Consider the following 21,261-nt stretch of genomic DNA (forward strand, 5'->3'; position numbering starts at 1 on the left):
TGTAATGCATACTTGTCCCTAGTTGTTCAACCTCCTCACCAAGGGTGTAATGCATACGTGTCCCTAGTTGTTCAACCTCCTCACCAAGCGTGTAATGCATACTTGTCCCTAGTTGTTCAACCTCCTCACCAAGCGTGTAATGCATACTTGTCCCTAGTTGTTCAACCTCCTCACCAAGCGTGTAATGCATACTTGTCCCTAGTTGTTCAACCTCCTCACCAAGCGTGTAATGCATACTTGTCCCTAGTTGTTCAACCTCATCACCAAGCGTGAGAATAAAAAACAACATTATTTCTGATAAAATGGGGAGTTTTATTTCTGTAACAAAGCCATTTTACAGCAACAAAAAAAACACAGGAGTTACAATAATTTCCGGCCATAATAAATATACTCCATTAAATCAACTATACATTTCTTTGACTTAGTCTTTCCATCATCGGATCATTGACAGATCTGTACAAAGTTGATGAGTTAGTTTGACGTCACCAGCTTGTCTGTCCACCAACCAATCAGGAAACGGAAGTGGAAGTACTTGTAGGTATTACAGTATCTAACTATTTGGACTATTTTCATGTAGTCATGTGATGTGCGTATATTTACCGTTAAGTTAACATGGGGGAGGAAATAAGTATTTACTTTACAAGTAAATAAGTACTTATAGGTACTTAGAAGTTTAATAAGGTTGGTTTGCAAGGAGAGGAGTGGCGGGAGACAGAGACACAGTGGGAGAGGGAGGGAGACAGGCAGACACGGTGGGAGAGACAGGCAGACACGGTGGGAGAGACAGGCAGACACGGTGGGAGAGACAGGCAGACACGGTGGGAGAGACAGGCAGACACGGTGGGAGAGACAGGCAGACACGGTGGGAGAGACAGGCAGACACGGTGGGAGAGACAGGCAGACACGGTGGGAGAGACAGGCAGACACGGTGGGAGAGACAGGCAGACACGGTGGGAGAGACAGGCAGACACGGTGGGAGAGACAGGCAGACACGGTGGGAGGGAGACAGGCAGACACGGTGGGAGGGAGACAGGCAGACACGGTGGGAGGGAGACAGGCAGACACGGTGGGAGGGAGACAGGCAGACACGGTGGGAGAGAGAGGCAGACACAGTGGGAGAGACAGGCAGACACGGTGGGAGAGGGAGGGAGGCATTGGTATGTTTACATATTCAAGACCTTCTTGACTGTGAAGATGATGTCTTTGATCTGAGGTACACTGTGGTCCTCCAGGATCTTAGCGTAGGGCATAGGGATGTCGACACCGGTCACGCGGACTGCAGGGGCATCCAGGTAGTTGAAGGCTGGGCCTGGAAACAGGACAGATCATATTTTTTATTTATTTTACCAGGTAGGCTAATTGAAAACAAGTTCTCATTTGCAACTGCGACCTGGCCAAGATAAAATGTTTCGAATTGCTACACACAACAACACAGAGTTACACATGGAATAAACAAACATACAGTCAATAGTACAGTAGAAAAAGTCTATATACAGTGAGCGCAAATGGAGGTAAGATAAGGGAGTTAATGTAATAAATAGGCCATGGTGGCGAAGTAATTACAATTTAGCAATTAAACACTGGAATGGTAGATGTGCAGAAGAGGAATGTGCAAGTAGAGATACTGGGGTGCAAACGAGCAAGATAAATAAATAAATACACTATGGGGATGAGGTAGATAGATGGGCTGTTTACAGATGGGCTATGTACAGGTGCAGTGATCTGTGAGCTGCTCTGACAGCTGGTGCTTAAAGCTAGTTTGCTGAGTAGAGTGTTGGAGGCTAATTTATAGATGACATCACCGAAGTCGAGGATCGGTAGGATGGTCAGTTTTACGAGGGTATGTTTGGCAGCATGAGTGAAGGATGCTTTGTTGCGATATAGGAAGTCAATTCTAGATTTAATTTTGGATTGGAGATGCATAATGTGAGTCTGGAAGGAGAGTTTACAGTCTAACCAGACACCTAGGTATTTGTAGTTTCCCACGTATTCTAAGTCAGAGCCGTCCAGAGTAGTGATGCTGGACGGGCGAGCAGGTGTGGGCAGTGATTGATTTAATAGCATGCATTTGGTCTTCCCTGAGCGACATCATTGATGTATACAGAGAAGAGAGTCAGCCCGAGAATTGAACCCTGTGGCACCCCCATAGAGACAGCCAGAGGTCCGGACAACAGTAACAAGTATCCATACCCCTTGACATGTTCCACATTTAGTTACGTTACTTATTGTAAAATGGATTTTAAAAAATGAAATTCCACATCAATCTACACACAACACCCCATAATGACAAAGCAAAAACAGGTTAGCCAAAAACAAAACACAAACCTGAAATACCTTATTTAAATAAATATTCAGACTCTTTACTCAGTACTTTGTTGAAGTACCTTTGGCAACGATTACAGCCTCCAGTCTTCTTGGTATGATGCTACAAGCTTGGCACACCTGTATTTGTGACTTTTCTCTCATTCGTCTCTGCAGATCCTCTCAAGCTCTGTCAGATTGGATGGGGAACGTCGCTGCACAGCTATTTTCAGGTCTCTCCAGAGATGTTTGATCGGGTTCAAGTCCGGGCTCTGGTTGGGCCACTCAAGGACATTCAGAGACTTGTCCCGAAGCCACTCCTATGTTCTCTTGGCTGTGTGGTTAGGGTCGTTGTCCTGTTGGAAGGTGAACCTTCGCCCCAGTCTGAGCGCTCTGGAGCAGGTTTTCATGAAGGATCTCTGTACTTTGCTCCGTTCATCTTTCCCTCAATCCTGACGAGCCTCTCCCAGCCCCTGACGCTGAAAAACATCCCCACGCTTCATCGTCGGGATGGTGCTAGGTTTCCTCCAGATGTGACACTTGGCATTCAGGCCAAAGAGTTCAATCTTGGTTTCATCAGACCAGAGAATCTTGTTTCTCATGGCCTGAGTCCTTTAGGTGCCTTTTGGCAAACTCCAAGCGGGCTGTCATGTGCCTTTTACTAAGTAGTAGCTTCCGTCTGGCCACTCTACCATAATGACCTGGTAGGTGGAGTGCTGCAGAGATGGTTGTTCTTCTGGAAGGTTCTCCCATCTCCACAGGAGAACTCTAGAGCTCTGTCAGAGTGACCAAGTTCTTGGTCACCTCCCTGACCAAGGCCCTTCTCCCCTGATTGCTCAGTTTGGCCAGGCAGACAGTTCTTAGAAGAGTCTTGGTGGTTCCAAACTTCTTCCATTTAAGAATGATGGAGGCCACTGTGTTCTTGGGGACCTTCAATGCTGCAGAAATGTTTTGGTACCTTTCCCCAGATGTGTGCCAACAATCCTGTCTCGGAGCTCTACGGAGAATTCCTTCGATCTCATGGATTGGTTTTTGCTCTGACATGCGCTGTCAACTGTGGGACCTTATATAGACAGGTGTGTGCCTTTCCAAATCATGTCCAATCATTTACCACAGGTGGACTCCAATGAAGTTGTAGAAACATCTCAAGGATGATCAATGGAAACAGGATGCACTTGAGCTCAATTTAGTCTCATAGCAAAAGGTTCTGAATACTTATGTAAATAAGGTATTGTTTCTTTTTTCTGAAAACCTGTATATACTTTGTCATTAGGGGGTATTGTGATGTCATTAGGGGGTATTGTGATGTCATTAGGGGGTATTGTGATGTCATTAGGGGGTATTGTGATGTCATTAGGGGGTATTGTGATGTCATTAGGGGGTATTGTGATGTCATTAGGGGGTATTGTGATGTCATTAGGGGGTATTGTGTGTAGATTGATGAGGGGAAAAAAGCAATTTAATCCATTTTAGAATAAGGCTGTAATAAAATGTGGAAAAGGGTTCTGAATATCCTCCCAATGCATTGTATATATTCACATGCCTGTATTCCTACTACACTGAACAAAAATATAAACGCACCATGCAGCCATTTAATTGATTTTACTGAGGGAATCAGTCAATTTCAATAAATTGATTAGGCCCTAATATGTGTATTTCACATGATACAGATATGTATCTGTTGGTCACAGATACCCTAAATATTTTAAAAAGGGCCCCGGGATCTCGTCACGGTAATTCTGTGCATTAAAATTGCCATCGATAAAGTGCAATTGTGTTCATTGTCCGTAGCTTATGCCTGCCCCATACCATAACACCACCGCCACCATGGCGTTGTGAGGCCGGCTGGACGTACTACCAAACTCTAAAACAACGGAGGAGGATTATGGTAGAGAAATAAACATCTAATTCTCTGGTGGACATTCCTACAGTCAGTATGCCAATTGCAGGCTCCCTCAAATCTTGAGATATCTGTGGTATTGTGTTGAGTGACAAAACTGCACATTTTAGAGTGGCCCTTTATTGTCCCCCAGCACAAGGTGCACCTGTGTAATAATCATGCTGTTTAATCAGCTTCTTGATATGCCACACCTGTCAGGTGAATGGATTATCTTGGCAAAGGAGAAATGCTCACTAATCCGGGATGTTAACTAATTTGTGCACAACATTTTAGAGAAATCAGCTATTTGTGCGTCTGGAACATTTCTGTGATATTTTATTTCAGCTCATGAAACACGGGACCAACCCTTTATATACATATATACACATGTGTTCAGTGTATGTATTCCCATGCCTGTACTGGACCTCCAACATCACTTCTACCAGCAACCTGATCTTCCCAGGCAGCATTCCATCTAGTTCACCCATGCATGGGGATGCATGGTGTTATGAATGCAGTGCTACTTACACAACAATGACAAAGTCATGGACTTAAAAAAAAAAAAAAAGTTCAATGGCAAATCTCCAATGGAAATACTTCAGTCCAAGATGAAGCTTAATCTGCATCCGGGAAACCAGTCTATGTATGTATAAAAATCGAGAGCACGTACCCTCCATGATCCTGGCACAGATCTCAGCCCCTACTCCGTACTGGGGCCAGCCCCCTTCCACCGTGACCAGATGGCCAGTCTTCATCACGCTGGCCTCAATGGTCTCCACATCCAGAGGTCTTATGGTACGCAGGTTAACCACCTAGCAGGGGAGAGACCAGGTTATAACCACCTAGCAGGGGAGAGACCAGGTTATACCCACCTATAGCAGGGGAGAGACCAGGTTATACCCACCTATAGCAGGGGAGAGACCAGGTTATACCCACCTATAGCAGGGGAGAGACCAGGTTATACCCACCTATAGCAGGGGAGAGACCAGGTTATACCCACCTATAGCAGGGGAGAGACCAGGTTATAACCACCTATAGCAGGGGAGAGACCAGGTTATAACCACCTATAGCAGGGGAGAGACCAGGTTATAACCACCTATAGCAGGGGAGAGACCAGGTTATAACCACCTATAGCAGGGGAGAGACCAGGTTATACCCCTAGGCAGGGGAGAGACCGGTTAACCTATAGCAGGGGAGAGACCAGGTTATAACCACCTATAGCAGGGGAGAGACCAGGTTATAACCACCTATAGCAGGGGAGAGACCAGGTTATAACCACCTATAGCAGGGGAGAGACCAGGTTATAACCACCTATAGCAGGGGAGAGAGACCAGGTTATAACCACCTATAGCAGGGGAGAGACCAGGTTATAACCACCTATAGCAGGGGAGAGACCAGGTTATAACCACCTATAGCAGGGGAGAGACCAGGTTATAACCACCTATAGCAGGGGAGAGACCAGGTTATAACCACCTATAGCAGGGGAGAGACCAGGTTATAACCACCTATAGCAGGGAGAGACAGGTTATAACCACCTATAGCAGTGGAGAGACCAGGTTATAACACCTATAGCAGGGGAGAGACCAGGTTATAACCACCTATAGCAGGGGAGAGACCAGGTTATAACCACCTATAGCAGGGAGAGACCAGGTTATAACCACCTATAGCAGGGGAGAGACCAGGTTATAACCACCTATAGCAGGGGAGAGACCAGGTTATAACCACCTATAGCAGGGGAGAGACCAGGTTATAACCACCTATAGCAGGGGAGAGACCAGGTTATAACCACCTATAGCAGGGGAGAGACCAGGTTATAACCACCTATAGCAGGGGAGAGACCAGGTTATAACCACCTATAGCAGGGGAGAGACCAGGTTATAACCACCTATAGCAGGGGAGAGACCAGGTTATAACCACCTATAGCAGGGGAGAGACCAGGTTATAACCACCTATAGCAGGGGAGAGACCAGGTTATAACCACCTATAGCAGGGGAGAGACCAGGTTATAACCACCTATAGCAGGGGAGAGACCAGGTTATAACCACCTATAGCAGGGGAGAGACCAGGTTATAACCACCTATAGCAGGGGAGAGACCAGGTTATAACCACCTATAGCAGGGGAGAGACCAGGTTTAACCACCTATAGCAGGGGAGAGACCAGGTTATAACCACCTATAGCAGGGGAGAGACCAGGTTATAACCACCTATAGCAGGGGAGAGACCAGGTTATAACCACCTATAGCAGGGGAGAGACCAGGTTATAACCACCTATAGCAGGGAGAGACCAGGTTATAACCACCTATAGCAGGGGAGAGACCAGGTTATAACCACCTATAGCAGGGGAGAGACCAGGTTATAACCACCTATAGCAGGGGAGAGACCAGGTTATAACCACCTATAGCAGGGGAGAGACCAGGTTATAACCACCTATAGCAGGGGAGAGACCAGGTTATAACCACCTATAGCAGGGGAGAGACCAGGTTATAACCACCTATAGCAGGGGAGAGACCAGGTTATAACCACCTATAGCAGGGGAGAGACCAGGTTATAACCACCTATAGCAGGGGAGAGACCAGGTTATAACCACCTATAGCAGGGGAGAGACCAGGTTATAACCACCTATAGCAGGGGAGAGACCAGGTTATAACCACCTATAGCAGGGGAGAGACCAGGTTATAACCACCTATAGCAGGGGAGAGACCAGGTTATAACCACCTATAGCAGGGGAGAGACCAGGTTATAACCACCTATAGCAGGGGAGAGACCAGGTTATAACCACCTATAGCAGGGGAGAGACCAGGTTATAACCACCTATAGCAGGGGAGAGACCAGGTTATAACCACCTATAGCAGGGGAGAGACCAGGTTATAACCACCTATAGCAGGGGAGAGACCAGGTTATAACCACCTATAGCAGGGGAGAGACCAGGTTATAACCACCTATAGCAGGGGAGAGACCAGGTTATAACCACCTATAGCAGGGGAGAGACCAGGTTATAACCACCTATAGCAGGGGAGAGACCAGGTTATAACCACCTATAGCAGGGGAGAGACCAGGTTATAACCACCTATAGCAGGGGAGAGACCAGGTTATAACCACCTATAGCAGGGGAGAGACCAGGTTATAGCCACCTAGCAGGGGAGAGACCAGGTTATAGCCACCTAGCAGTGGAGAGACCAGGTTATAACCACCTAGCAGGGGAGAGACCAGGTTATACCCACCTAGCAGGGGAGAGACCAGGTTATACCCACCTAGCAGGGGAGAGACCAGGTTATAACCACCTATAGCAGGGGAGAGACCAGGTTATAACCACCTATAGCAGGGGAGAGACCAGGTTATAACCACCTATAGCAGGGGAGAGACCAGGTTATAACCACCTATAGCAGGGGAGAGACCAGGTTATAACCACCTATAGCAGGGGAGAGACCAGGTTATAACCACCTATAGCAGGGGAGAGACCAGGTTATAACCACCTATAGCAGGGGAGAGACCAGGTTATAACCACCTATAGCAGGGGAGAGACCAGGTTATAACCACCTATAGCAGGGGAGAGACCAGGTTATAACCACCTATAGCAGGGGAGAGACCAGGTTATAACCACCTAGCAGGGGAGAGACCAGGTTATACCCACCTAGCAGGGGAGAGACCAGGTTATAACCACCTAGCAGGGGAGAGACCAGGTTATAACCACCTAGCAGGGGAGAGACCAGGTTATAACCACCTAGCAGGGGAGAGACCAGGTTATAACCACCTAGCAGGGGAGAGACCAGGTTATAACCACCTAGCAGGGGACAGAACAGCAGTGGAGAGAACAGTACTTTAGTAATGTTGGCCTTGGGGGGGGTATTTTGTAAATCTATTAGATAGAGGTGATGTGTAGGAGAGTGCTGACAGAGCAGTGCGATGGATTGAACTCATGCGGCCGGCGTTACAACGTCCATGTGCTCCAGAAGCAGGGGCCTACACCGCCAGACGACATGTACAACTTCAAACTTATTTAAAAACACACTCGCCAACTCCAACCTCAAACCTTATTTGTAAGTGTAGATGTATTCAACAATAGATAGAAAGTAGTGACATTGCAAGAGCAGTGGGAGTTTCTATTGATTTAGTTTATACATAAACCAATAGAAATCTGTTATTTTTGGAACCACATAACTGAAGACGACACTCACCTCACATTCAACCCCCTCTTTAGCCAGGACGGCCGCAGCATCCAGGCAGAACCCCACACACCGGGAATGTGACACGAGAGTGATGTGAGTTCCTGACCAAAACACACAATGGTTGGGTACAAACGTTTTGTAATGCATTCAGAAACTAGCCAGACACCCCTTGACTTCGTCCACATTTTGTTGTGTTACAAACTGAATTCCACACGCAGTGCATTCGGAAAGTATTCAGACCCCTTGACTTTTTCCACATTGTTACGCTAGAGCCTTATTGTATAACTGATTAAATAAAAAAAATTCCTTGTCTATCTACACACAATACCCCATAATGACAAAGCGAAAACAGGTGTAACCATTTTTGCAAATGTATTCAAAATAAAAAACTGAAATACCTTATTTACATAAGTTTTCAGACCCTTTGCAATGAGACTCAGGTGCATCCTGTTTCCATTGATCCTTGAAATGCTTCTACAACTTGATTGGACTCCACCGGAGGTAAATTCAATTGATTGGACATGATTTGGAAAGGCACACACCTGTCTATATAAGGTCCCACAGTTGACAGTGCATGTCAGAGCAGAAACCAAGTCATGAGGTCAAGGGAATTTTCTATATAGCTTTAAGACAGGATTGTGTCGAGGCACAGATCTGGGGAAGGGTACCAACAAATGTCTGCAGCATTGAAGGTCCCCAAGAACACAGAAGCCTCCATCATTCTGAAATGGAAGAAGTTTAGAACCACCAAGACTCTTCCTAGAGCTGGCCGCCTGGCCAAACAATCAGGGGAGAAGTGTCTTGGTCAGGGAGGTGACCAAGAACTCGATGGTCATTCCGACAGAGCTCTAAAGTCCCTGTGTAGATGGGAGAACATTCCAGAAGGACAACCATCTCTGAAGGACAACCATCTCAAAAGACACCTAAAGACTTTCAGACCACGAGAAACAAGATTCTCTGGTCTGATGGAACCAAGATTGAACTCTCTGGCCTCTATTCCATTCATCACATCTGGAGGAAACCTGGCACCATCCCTTTGGTGAAGCATGGTGGTGGTGGCATCATGCTGTGGGGATGTTTTTCAGAGGCAGGGACTGGGAGACTAGTCAGGATCAAGGGAAAGATGAACAGAGCAAAGTACAGAGAGATCCTTGATGAAAACCTGCTCCAGTGTGCTCAGGAACTCAGACTGGGGCAAAGGATCACCTTCCAACAGGACAACGACCCTAAGCACACAACCAAGACAACGCGGGAGTGGCTTCGGGACAAGTCTCAATGTCCCTGAGTGACACAGCCAGAGCCCGGACTTGAACCTGATCGAACAGCTCTGAAGAGACTTTAAAAATAGCTGTGCAGCGACGCTCCCCATCCAACCTGACAGAGCTTGAGAGGATCTGCAGAGAAGAATGGTAGAAACTCCCCAAATACAGGTGTGCCAAGCTTGTAGCGTCATACCCATGAAGACTCAAGGCTGTAATCTCTGCCAAAGGTGCTTCAACAAAGTACCGAGTAAAGGGCCTGAATATTTATGTAAATGTGATTTCAGTTAATATTTTTTTTAAATATATAAATTAGCAAACATTTCTAAAAAACGGTTTTTCTTTGTCATTATGGGATATTGTGTGTAGATTGCAATAAATTATAGAGTTGAAGCTGTATCAAAATGTCCAATCAGGCTTAAACACATCAAAATGTCCAATCAGGCTTAAACACATCAAAATGTCCAATCAGGCTTAAACACATCAAAATGTCCAATCAGGCTTAAACACATCAACATGTCCAATCAGGCTTAAACACATCAACATGTCCAATCAGGCTTAAACACATCAACATGTCCAATCAGGCTTAAACACATCAACATGTCCAATCAGGCTTAAACACATCAACATGTCCAATCAGGCTTAAACACATCAACATGTCCAATCAGGCTTAAACACATCAACATGTCCAATCAGGCTTAAACACATCAAAATGTCCAATCAGGCTTAAACACATCAAAATGTGGAAAAGGTCAGGAGGTGTGAATCCGATCTGTAACACTGTAAACAACCCAAATTGCTCCCTATAGTAAACTACCTTTGACCAGATTTGGGACGCAAACCGATGAAGATTTAAGACATCATGCTAATTTGCTTTATCAACAATGCAATTTGCTAACAATGCTACATCAATTATCTTTCACAATGAAATGATCAATTATCTTTCACAATGAAATGATCAATTATCTTTCACAATGAAATGATCAATTATCTTTCACAATGAAATGATCAATTATCTTTCACAATGAAATGATCAATTATCTTTCACAATGAAATGATCAATTATCTTTCACAATGAAATGATCAATTATCTTTCACAATGAAATGATCAATTATCTTTCACAATGAAATGATCAATTATCTTTCACAATGAAATGATCAATTATCTTTCACAATGAAATGATCAATTATGTCAATGTTTTAACAGGGGATGTTACAATGAACATTTACATTATCACAAAAAATATGTAAATTCCTTCTCTCCAGCTCTTGCTAAATACCTTGTCTTTCCACCTTGGCCTTTCCAATAGGTAAGACAAAGTCTTTGTGCATAACCTCCTCAGACAGGTCAAAGGGCACACCGTACATCAGCTCATTCTCCAGGAACACCACTGTTGAAGGAAAAATACATAAAAAGGGGTTTTCGATTAGCACACGTCACCATGGTTACTTAAATGTCTACACAACAGGACATGAACAGATCTACAGTGATCCCTCTCATCCTCGTCCACCAACTCCTAGGGACCTGGGGGCCTCCTCCTGGGGACCACCAACTCCTAGGGACCTGGGGGCGTCCTCCTGGGGACCACCACCTCCTAGGGAACTGGGGGCATCCTCCTGGGGACCACCACCTCCTAGGGACCTGGGGACCACCACCTCCTAGAGACCTGGGGACCACCACCTCCTAGGGACCCGGGGCGTCCTCCTGGGGGCCACCACCTCCTAGGGACGTCCTCCTAGGGACGTCCTCCTGGGGACCACCACCTCCTAGGGACCTGGGGACATCCTCCCAGGGGCGTCCTCCTAGGGACCACCACCTAGGGACCTGGGGGCGTCCTCCTGGGGACCACCACCTCCTAGGGACCCAGGGGCGTCCTCCTGGGGGCGTCCTCCTGGGGGCGTCCTCCTGGGGACCACCACCACCTAGGGACCTGGGGGCATCCTCCTACGGGCGTCCTCCTGGGGACCACCACCTCCTAGGGACCTGGGGGCATCCTCCTGGGGACCACCACCTCCTAGGGACCTGGGGGCGTCCTCCCAGGGGCGTCCTCCTAGGGGCATCCTCCTGAGGACCACCACCACCTAGGGACCTGGGGGCATCCTCCTACGGGCGTTCTCCTAGGGACCACCACCTCCTAGGGACCTGGGGGCGTCCTCGTGGGGACCACCACCTCCTAGGGACCTGGGGGCGTCCTCCCAGGGGCGTCCTCCTAGGGACCACCACCTCCTAGGGACCTGGGGGCGTCCTCCTGGGGACCACCACCTCCTAGGGACGTCCTCCTAGGGGCGTCCTCCTAGGGACCACCACCTCCTAGGGACCTGGGGGCGTCCTCCTGGGGACCACCACCTCCTAGGGACGTCCTCCTGGGGACCACCACCTCCTAGGGACGTCCTCCTAGGGACCTGGGGGCGTCCTCCTGGGGACCACCACCTCCTAGGGACCTGGGGGCGTCCTCCTGGGGACCACCACCTCCTAGGGACGTCCTCCTAGGGACGTCCTCCTGGGGACCACCACCTCCTAGGGACGTCCTCCTAGGGACGTCCTCCTGGGGACCACCTCCTAGGGACGTCCTCCTGGGGACCACCACCTCCTAGGGGCGTCCTCCTGGGGACCACCATCTCCTAGGGGCGTCCTCCTGGGGACCACCATCTCCTAGGGACCTGGGGGCGTCCTCCTGGGGACCACCACCTCCTAGGGACCTGGGGGCGTCCTCCCAGGGGAGTCCTCCTAGGGGCATCCTCCTGAGGACCACCACCACCTAGGGACCTGGGGGCATCCTCCTACGGGCGTTCTCCTAGGGACCACCACCTCCTAGGGACCTGGGGGCGTCCTCCTGGGGACCACCACCTCCTAGGGACCTGGGGGCGTCCTCCTGGGGACCACCACCTCCTAGGGACGTCCTCCTAGGGGCGTCCTCCTAGGGACCACCACCTCCTAGGGACCTGGGGGCGTCCTCCTGGGGACCACCACCTCCTAGGGACGTCCTCCTAGGGACGTCCTCCTGGGGACCACCACCTCCTAGGGACGTCCTCCTGGGGACCACCACCTCCTAGGGACGTCCTCCTGGGGACCACCACCTCCTAGGGACGTCAACCTGGGGACCACCACCTCCTAGGGACGTCAACCTGGGGACCACCACCTCCTAGGGACGTCAACCTGGGGACCACCACCTCCTAGGGACGTCCTCCTAGGGGCGTCCTCCTGGGGACCACCACCTCCTAGGGACGTCCTCCTAGGGGCGTCCTCCTAGGGACCCCGGGGGCGTCCTGCTCTATCCTTTTATTGGTTTATTTAGGTATGGACTGTAGACCGTAGTCCAGCTCTTAGCTACCAATGTTGTACACCATGGCTGATGAACTAAACTGTGCTACAATGAGCTCAAAGTATTGGGACAGTGAAATGTTTAGTTGTTTTGGCTCTGTACTTCAGCACTTTGGATTTGAAATGATACAATGACTGAGGTTAAAGTACAGGCTGTCAGTTTTACATGAGGGCATTTTTGGTACATAGTACCCCCATTTAAAGGTGACCATAAGTATTGGGACAGTCAGAAGGTAGTAATTGGTCCCATATTCCTAGCAGGCAACGACTACATCAAGCTGGTGATGCTACATAGTGGATGGATGAATTTGTGGTTTGTTTTGGTTGTGTTTCGGATTATTTTGTACACAATAGAAAATAGCAAAAAATGCTAAACTCCCCTGTTATTGTAATGGTGAGAGGTTAGCATGTCTTGGGGGTATGATATAAAATGCTAACCTCCCCTGTTATTGTAATGGTGAGAGGTTAGCATGTCTTGGGGGTATGATATAAAATGCTAACCTCCCCTGTTATTGTAATGAGAGGTTAGCATGTCTTGGGTGTATGATATAAAATGCTAACCTCCCCTGTTATTGTAATGAGAGGTTAGCATGTCTTGGGGGTATGATATAAAATGCTAACCTCCCCTGTTATTGTAATGGTGAGAGGTTAGCATGTCTTGGGGGTATGCTATTTGTGCGTTTGTAACTTTCTCACTCAGTGCTGGAGTACAGAGCCAAAACACAAAATGTGTCACTATCCCAATACTTTTGGAGCTCACTGTATCTCCAATACCTTTGAGGTAGCGAGGAGATAAGATGCAAGGAGTCACGGAAAGACAAAATGGACCCTAGTCCACCAGAAGTAGTGCACTATATAGGGAATAGGGCTCTGGTCTAAAGTAGTGCACTATATAGGGAATAGGGCTCTGGTCTAAAGTAGTGCACTATATAGGGAATAGGGCCCTGGTCTAAATAGTGCACTATATAGGGAATAGGGCTCTGGTCTAAAGTAGTGCACTATATAGGGAATAGGGCTCTGGTCTAAAGTAGTGCACTATATAGGGAATAGGGCTCTGGTCTAAAGTAGTGCACTATATAGGGAATAGGGCTCTGGTCTAAAGTAGTGCACTATATAGGGAATAGGGCTCTGGTCTAAAGTAGTGTACTATATAGGGAATAGGGCTCTGGTCTAAAGTAGTGCACTATATAGGGAATAGGGCTCTGATCTAAAGTAGTGCACTATATAGGGAATAGGGCCCTGGTCTAAAGTAGTGCACTATATAGGGAATAGGGCTCTGGTCTAAAGTAGTGCACTATATAGGGAATAGGGCTCTGGTCTAAAGTAGTGCACTATATAGGGAATAGGGCCCTGGTCTAAAGTAGTGTACTATATAGGGAATAGGGCCCTGGTCTAAAGTAGTGCACTATATAGGGAATAGGGCTCTGGTCTAAAGTAGTGCACTATATAGGGAATAGGGCTCTGGTCTAAAGTAGTGCTCTATATAGGGAATAGGGCTCTGGTCTAAAGTAGTGTACTATATAGGGAATAGGGCCCTGGTCTAAAGTAGTGCACTATATAGGGAATAGGGCCCTGGTCTAAATAGTGCACTATATAGGGAATAGGGCTCTGGTCTAAAGTAGTGTACTATATAGGGAATAGGGCTCTGGTCTAAAGTAGTGCACTATATAGGGAATAGGGCCCTGGTCTAAATAGTGCACTATATAGGGAATAGGGCTCTGGTCTAAAGTAGTGTACTATATAGGGAATAGGGCTCTGGTCTAAAGTAGTGTACTATATAGGGAATAGGGTGGCAGGTTATTGCTCACCAGGGTTGTTGTCCCTGATAGCTGCTTTGAGGAGCCCTCTGGCGTCCTCAGAGTTCCAGGGACTGACGACTTTGAGGCCGGGGCAGTGGCCGTACCAGGCAGCGAAACACTGGGAGTGTTGGGCTGCCACACCTGCAGACAAAAGAACATAAATAACATTCTTTACCCAATGACATTTCAACTATCCCAGAAAGAAAAAAGAATGCTAGTGTTCCCCCATGCTGACCCAAAGGGAGATGCTAGTGTTCCCCCATGCTGACCCAAAGAGAGAGATGCTAGTGTTCCCCCATGCTGACCCAAAGAGAGAGATGCTAGTGTTCCCCCATGCTGACCCAAAGAGAGAGATGCTAGTGTTCCCCCATGCTGACCCAAAGAGAGAGATGCTAGTGTTCCCCCATGCTGACCCAAAGAGAGAGATGCTAGTGTTCCCCCATGCTGACCCAAAGAGAGAGATGCTAGTGTTCCCCCATGCTGACCCAAAGAGAGAGATGCTAGTGTTCCCCCATTCTGACCCAAAGAGAGAGATGCTAGTGTTCCCCCATGCTGACCCAAAGAGAGAGATGCTAGTGTTCCCCCATGCTGACCCAAAGAGAGAGATGCTAGTGTTCCCCCATGCTGACCCAAAGAGAGAGATGCTAGTGTTCCCCCATGCTGACCCAAAGAGAGAGATGCTAGTGTTCCCCCATGCTGACCCAAAGAGAGAGATGCTAGTGTTCCCCCATGCTGACCCAAAGAGAGAGATGCTAGTGTTCCCCCATGCTGACCCAAAGAGAGAGATGCTAGTGTTCCCCCATGCTGACCCAAAGAGAGAGATGCTAGTGTTCCCCCATGCTGACCCAAAGAGAGAGATGCTAGTGTTCCCCCATGCTGACCCAAAGAGAGAGATGCTAGTGTTCCCCCATGCTGACCCAAAGAGAGAGATGCTAGTGTTCCCCCATGCTGACCCAAAGAGAGAGATGCTAGTGTTCCCCCATGCTGACCCAAAGAGAGAGATGCTAGTGTTCCCCCATGCTGACCCAAAGAGAGAGATGCTAGTGTTCCCCCATGCTGACCCAAAGAGAGAGATGCTAGTGTTCCCCCATGCTGACCCAAAGAGAGAGATGCTAGTGTTCCCCCATGCTGACCCAAAGAGAGAGATGCTAGTGTTCCCCCATGCTGACCCAAAGAGAGAGATGCTAGTGTTCCCCCATGCTGACCCAAAGAGAGAGATGCTAGTGTTCCCCCATGCTGACCCAAAGAGAGAGATGCTAGTGTTCCCCCATGCTGACCCAAAGAGAGAGATGCTAGTGTTCCCCCATGCTGACCCAAAGAGAGAGATGCTAGTGTTCCCCCATGCTGACCCAAAGAGAGAGATGCTAGTGTTCCCCCATGCTGACCCAAAGAGAGAGATGCTAGTGTTCCCAAATGCTGACCCAAAGAGAGAGATGCTAGTGTTCCCCCATGCTGACCCAAAGAGAGAGATGCTAGTGTTCCCCCATGCTGACCCAAAGAGAGAGATGCTAGTGTTCCCCCATGCTGACCCAAAGAGAGAGATGCTAGTGTTCCCCCATGCTGACCCAAAGAGAGAGATGCTAGTGTTCCCCCATGCTGATCCAAAGAGATGCTAGTGTTTCCCCATGCTGACCCAAAGAGAGAGATGCTAGTGTTTCCCCATGCTGACCCAAAGAGAGAGATGCTAGTGTTTCCCCATGCTGACCCAAAGAGAGAGATGCTAGTGTTTCCCCATGCTGATCCAAAGAGATGCTAGTGTTTCCCCATGCTGACCCAGAGAGAGAGATGCTAGTGTTTCCCCATGCTGACCCAAAGAGAGAGATGCTAGTGTTCCCCCATGCTGACCCAAAGAGAGATGCTAGTGTTCCCCCATGCTGACCCAAAGAGAGAGATGCTAGTGTTCCCCCATGCTGACCCAAAGGGAGAGATGCTAGTGTTCCCCCATGCTGACCCAAAGAGAGAGATGCTAGTGTTCCCCCATGCTGACCCAAAGGGAGATGCTAGTGTTCCCCCATGCTGACCCAAAGGGAGATGCTAGTGTTTCCCCATGCTGACCCAAAGAGAGATGCTAGTGTTCCCCCATGCTGATCCAAAGAGATGCTAGTGTTCCCCCATGCTGACCCAAAGGGAGAGATGCTGGTGTTAGTGCGAGGGCAAAAACTAAAAATGTGCACCCTTGAATCCCAAGGACCAGGATTGGGGAAAACGACAGGCATAGATGTTTGTTTATTTACCTGCGGAGGAGCCGTTGGGGCCGCGGAACACAATGGGGACAGGCTGGGCTCCGGCTGACATGTAGTAGGTCTTAGCAGCGGAGTTGATCACCTGGTCGATGGCTTGCATAGAGAAGTTCCAGGTCATGAACTCACAGATTGGCCTCAGCCCGGCCTGGAAACACAGGAGGAGAAGATGGTTGAGTCTAGTCCTATATTGTGTACTTTTCAGATCGTGCAATACTTCTGACCAGAGCCTTATGGGCCCTATGTAGGGGGTAGGGTGCACTGTGCAGGATGCAGGGTGCCCTATGTAGAGGGTAGGGTGCCCTATGTAGAGGGTAGGGTGCCCTATGTAGAGGGTAGGGTGACATTTGGTATGCACCTAATGAGAAGTCTCATCTTCCTACCACGATCAGACATTCAAATTGGGTTAGTGAAGACATGCTTGTACAATGTTACTTTCCATAGGAATAGGACATTTCCATGCATGCCATTATAATAACAATACTAATTGACTTACGAATGCCGCACCAACGGCAATGCCTGCAAAGCCCATCTGTAAGGGGAGAAAATGCATCTGTTACAACACGTTCTAGAGCCCATCACATTTAGGGCCGCAACACGTTCTAGAGCCCATCACATTTAGGGCCGCAACACGTTCCAGAGCCCATCACATTTAGGGCCGCAACACGTTCCAGAGCCCATCACATTTAGGGCCGCAACACGTTCCAGAGCCCATCACATTTAGGGCCGTAACACGTTCCAGAGCCCATCACATTTAGGGCCGCAACACGTTCTAGAGCCCATCACATTTAGGGCCGCAACACGTTCCAGAGCCCATCACATTTAGGGCCGCAACACGTTCTAGAGCCCATCACATTTAGGGCCGCAACACGTTCCAGAGCCCATCACATTTAGGGCCGCAACACGTTCCAGAGCCCATCACATTTAGGGCCGCAACACATTCTAGAGCCCATCACATTTAGGGCCGCAACACGTTCTAGAGCCCATCACATTTAGGGCCGCAACACGTTCTAGAGCCCATCACGTTTAGGGCCGCAACACGTTCCAGAGCCCATCACATTTAGGGCCGCAACACGTTCCAGAGCCCATCACATTTAGGGCCGCAACACGTTCCAGAGCCCATCACATTTAGGGCCGCAACACGTTCTAGAGCCCATCACATTTAGGGCCGCAACACACAAAGAAAAAACAGCATTGTCTTGTTTACAGTGTGTCTGTTTTTACCTCTGTGATTGGCGTGTCGATGATTCGTTTGTCTCCATATTTCTTCCACAGTCCCCTGCTCACCTATAAATCCACCAGTCGGGAGAAAAACACCAATCAACTAGTCAAAATTATCAGTTTGAACAAAATACATTTAAAATATATTTTAACAATAATATCATGGAATGAAATACATATACAAATAGAAAATATATCAGAACAAAAATAAACAATTAAATACATTTTACTGAGTTACAGTTCATATCAATGAATGAATGAGGCCCTAATCTGTGGATTAATGAGGCCCTAATCTGTGGATTAATGAGGCCCTAATCTGTGGATTAATGAGGCCCTAATCTGTGGATTAATGAGGCCCTAATCTGTGGATTAATGAGGCCCTAATCTGTGGATTAATGAGGCCCTAATCTGTGGATTAATGAGGCCCTAATCTGTGGATTAATGAGGCCCTAATCTGTGGATTAATGAGGCCCTAATCTGTGGATTAATGAGGCCCTAATCTGTGGATTAATTAGGCCCTAATCTGTGGATTTCACATGACTGGGAATACAGATGCATCTGTCGATCAGATACCCCCCCAAAAAAACAGGTGCCACACAACAGACCTCAGTCTTTCTGTGCAATTCAAATCACCATCGATAAAATGCCAAACGAAAACATTTGTTCCGCTGTCTGTATCTTATGCCTGCCCATACTATATTCCCACCGCCACCATGGAACACACAGGAGAAATACTCACTGACAGGGATGTAAACACATTTGTTCACAACATTTGAGAAAGAGAAGCTTTTTGTGTTTATGGAACATTTCTGGGATCTTTTATTTCGGCTCATGAAACACGGGGAACCAACACTTTACATGTTGAATTTATATTTTTATTTTAAACAACTTTTGAAATCTGCATCCTGATTTGCATGTAGTTTGTCATTGTGTACTCATACCTTGTAGGCTCCATCATACTGGGCCACCTCCTCCCCCAGAAGGAAGACTTTCTCATCCCTCTCCAGTTCCTCATCCATCGCCTGGTTGAGGGCATCTCGGACATTCACCTGAAATAGACATTACACGATGTAACAATACAAAAATGACTTGATAATAAAATCATAATAGATTCATTTTATATAGCCCTTTTCATTGCAATCAGAATCTGTCGCTTAAAAGATCAAAACAAGTGCAGAGCCTGTGGTCTAGCAACATAAACTCCACTCCCCACCAGAGACCAGGGTTCAATCTGCAATCCAAAACGTCATACTGTTTCTCCCATCTCTCCATCTACCTCTGATTTCATCACTGTTTTAATAAAGTGGGGATGGTGTTAGGGGGTGTTAGGGATCTTGGGGGTGTTCTTCCATAGCATATGAAGATCGGCAGTAGTATCTTGAGTGGAGATATGACATACATTTGACTACATACATGTGACTACATAAATGACATACATGAAACGGTAAATCAGACTACATACAAAAATGCCAGATTTGATTACATACAAGATTAAATACATTTGACACTTTAATAAACGGCTGCTGTGGCTACACAGCCGAGGACAAAACGGCAGTTTACCTAAAAACCATCAGTTGTTTAATTTTCTCGGTGTAACAGTTGTGATAATGGGACAATTCGGTGGTACAACATTTCTCAAGCCTGGATGGAGGTTCACGTTTTCCAAAACATTTCTAGTGTCGGCTCTGCGGTGTCTTAATATACGATGATACCGCAGCTGTATGTAACCAGGTCGGATCTATAGCCTAAGGTCAGGCCTTGACATCCCACATGGATACAACGTTCATCATAGCCCGTAAACTGGTTAACATTTCATGATTTCTTTAAATCTACATGTTACCGTATAAACAATTGACTGCTTTTCTTAACAGCACAATTGCTAGTAGTGAACACAGCTGATAGCTGCGGTGAAGGTTATTAGCTAGATTAGCAAAGATGCTAGCTAGTTCTCACCTGCACAGCCGCTGGAGAGGTCTTGCTGAACTCTCTACGCAGGACCACCGAGACGGCACTCTACACAAGACAAGACAGAAAATGGTTCTCGTTAAGGTCTCATCCTTATTTGAACAATATAATTATCTGAACTTTGAATTAAAACGGCATAAACACCTTCCCGGAGCGAAGAAAACACCTAATCGACGCCATCTTTGACCTGTCCTCTGTGAGGGAGGAGCGACTTGTCCTGTGAAAGGATCAGATCCAATCAGAGCGTTTCTTTGCGAGTCAGTCAAAGGCAATCGATGTCGAAAACCAATCACGACCATTCTCATGGAAAGGAAGCGGAAGTACTCTGTGCGACTGGGAAAATCCAAGGGCAAAAGCAAAAAGCAGCATAACCAGTTTTTTGCTTCCCAAAGAAATGTATTTTGTCTTACAAAAAAAATAACCTGCCAACTATTCGTAAATGTAGCATAGCAGAACTTCAATTCCGATATTTGTGCATAGCTGCCACTTTAGATTTACTATGCTTAAATTTCTGATGTAGCTAGCATAGCCCAGACTAGTGATGACACTGACCGTGTATTTACATAGCAAGGCGCAAAACAAAAGACAGCACTAACCATGTTAAGACATGTACATGACATAGTTGGACACACAAGCCATCAAAACTGTCAGTTCTGTGCTAAGTTCAACTCCAACATTGTTTAAAAACAATTTTTTTTAAAACATTTATTTATGTAAATCAGTTAAGAACAAATACTTTTTACAATGACGGTTTACCCCAGCCAAACCCTCCCCTAAACCGGACGACGTTGGGCCAATTGTTGGCCGCCCTATGCGACTCCCGATCACGGCCGGTTGTGCTACAGCTCGGAATCGAACTCCACCGATGCGCCACTCAGGAGGCCCAAATGGAACACGCATTGGCCGCATTGTTGCTTTAGTCAGACTACACTAGACTTTAATACAGTCGTCCTTATTACCGTAGTTTACAGAAGGCTTTAATACAGTAGTCCTCAATACAGTAGAGAATCTCATTAGCCACTAGAAAGTGCATGTGAAGGTTGCTAGGGGACGTAGGTCCTGTGATGCGTTTGTAGTTAGGGATCGTGACCGGTGGGGTGTGAAGTTAC

The 21,261-nt window shown here is 47.4% G+C and overlaps 1 protein-coding gene across 1 annotated transcript; it reads right to left on the minus strand.

Moving 5' to 3' along the window:
- Nucleotides 1–288: 288 nt before the first annotated feature.
- On the minus strand, nucleotides 289–21,200 carry LOC109891677 (pyruvate dehydrogenase E1 subunit beta). Its single transcript, XM_031825831.1, has 12 exons — nucleotides 21,112–21,200; nucleotides 20,297–20,369; nucleotides 20,141–20,200; nucleotides 19,129–19,236; nucleotides 18,191–18,253; nucleotides 17,463–17,498; nucleotides 16,961–17,114; nucleotides 14,736–14,867; nucleotides 10,886–10,996; nucleotides 8,356–8,447; nucleotides 4,851–4,992; nucleotides 289–1,309 (listed from the first exon to the last, which is right to left on the minus strand). The coding sequence occupies exons 1-12, from the start codon at nucleotides 21,183–21,185 to the stop codon at nucleotides 1,164–1,166; spliced, it is 1,191 nt and encodes a 396-aa protein (XP_031681691.1). The 5' UTR covers nucleotides 21,186–21,200; the 3' UTR covers nucleotides 289–1,163.
- Nucleotides 21,201–21,261: the final 61 nt, after the last annotated feature.

Source organism: Oncorhynchus kisutch, linkage group LG5 (genome assembly GCF_002021735.2).
Source record: "Oncorhynchus kisutch isolate 150728-3 linkage group LG5, Okis_V2, whole genome shotgun sequence".
Classification (NCBI taxonomy): Eukaryota; Metazoa; Chordata; class Actinopteri; order Salmoniformes; family Salmonidae; genus Oncorhynchus; species Oncorhynchus kisutch.

Bases quoted from the DNA above. Each gene is read 5' to 3' on its own strand.
- LOC109891677 (XM_031825831.1), bottom strand. From the start codon at position 21,185: ATGCACTTTCTAGTGGCTAATGAGATTCTCTACTGTATTGAGGACTAC. The intron at 20,370-21,111 runs GTAATAAGGACG...ATCCTTTCACAG, and splicing joins AAAGCCTTCTGTAAACTACG to GACAAGTCGCTCCTCCCTCA. The intron at 18,254-19,128 runs GTATGAGTACAC...GTGGATTTATAG, and splicing joins AGTATGATGGAGCCTACAAG to GTGAGCAGGGGACTGTGGAA.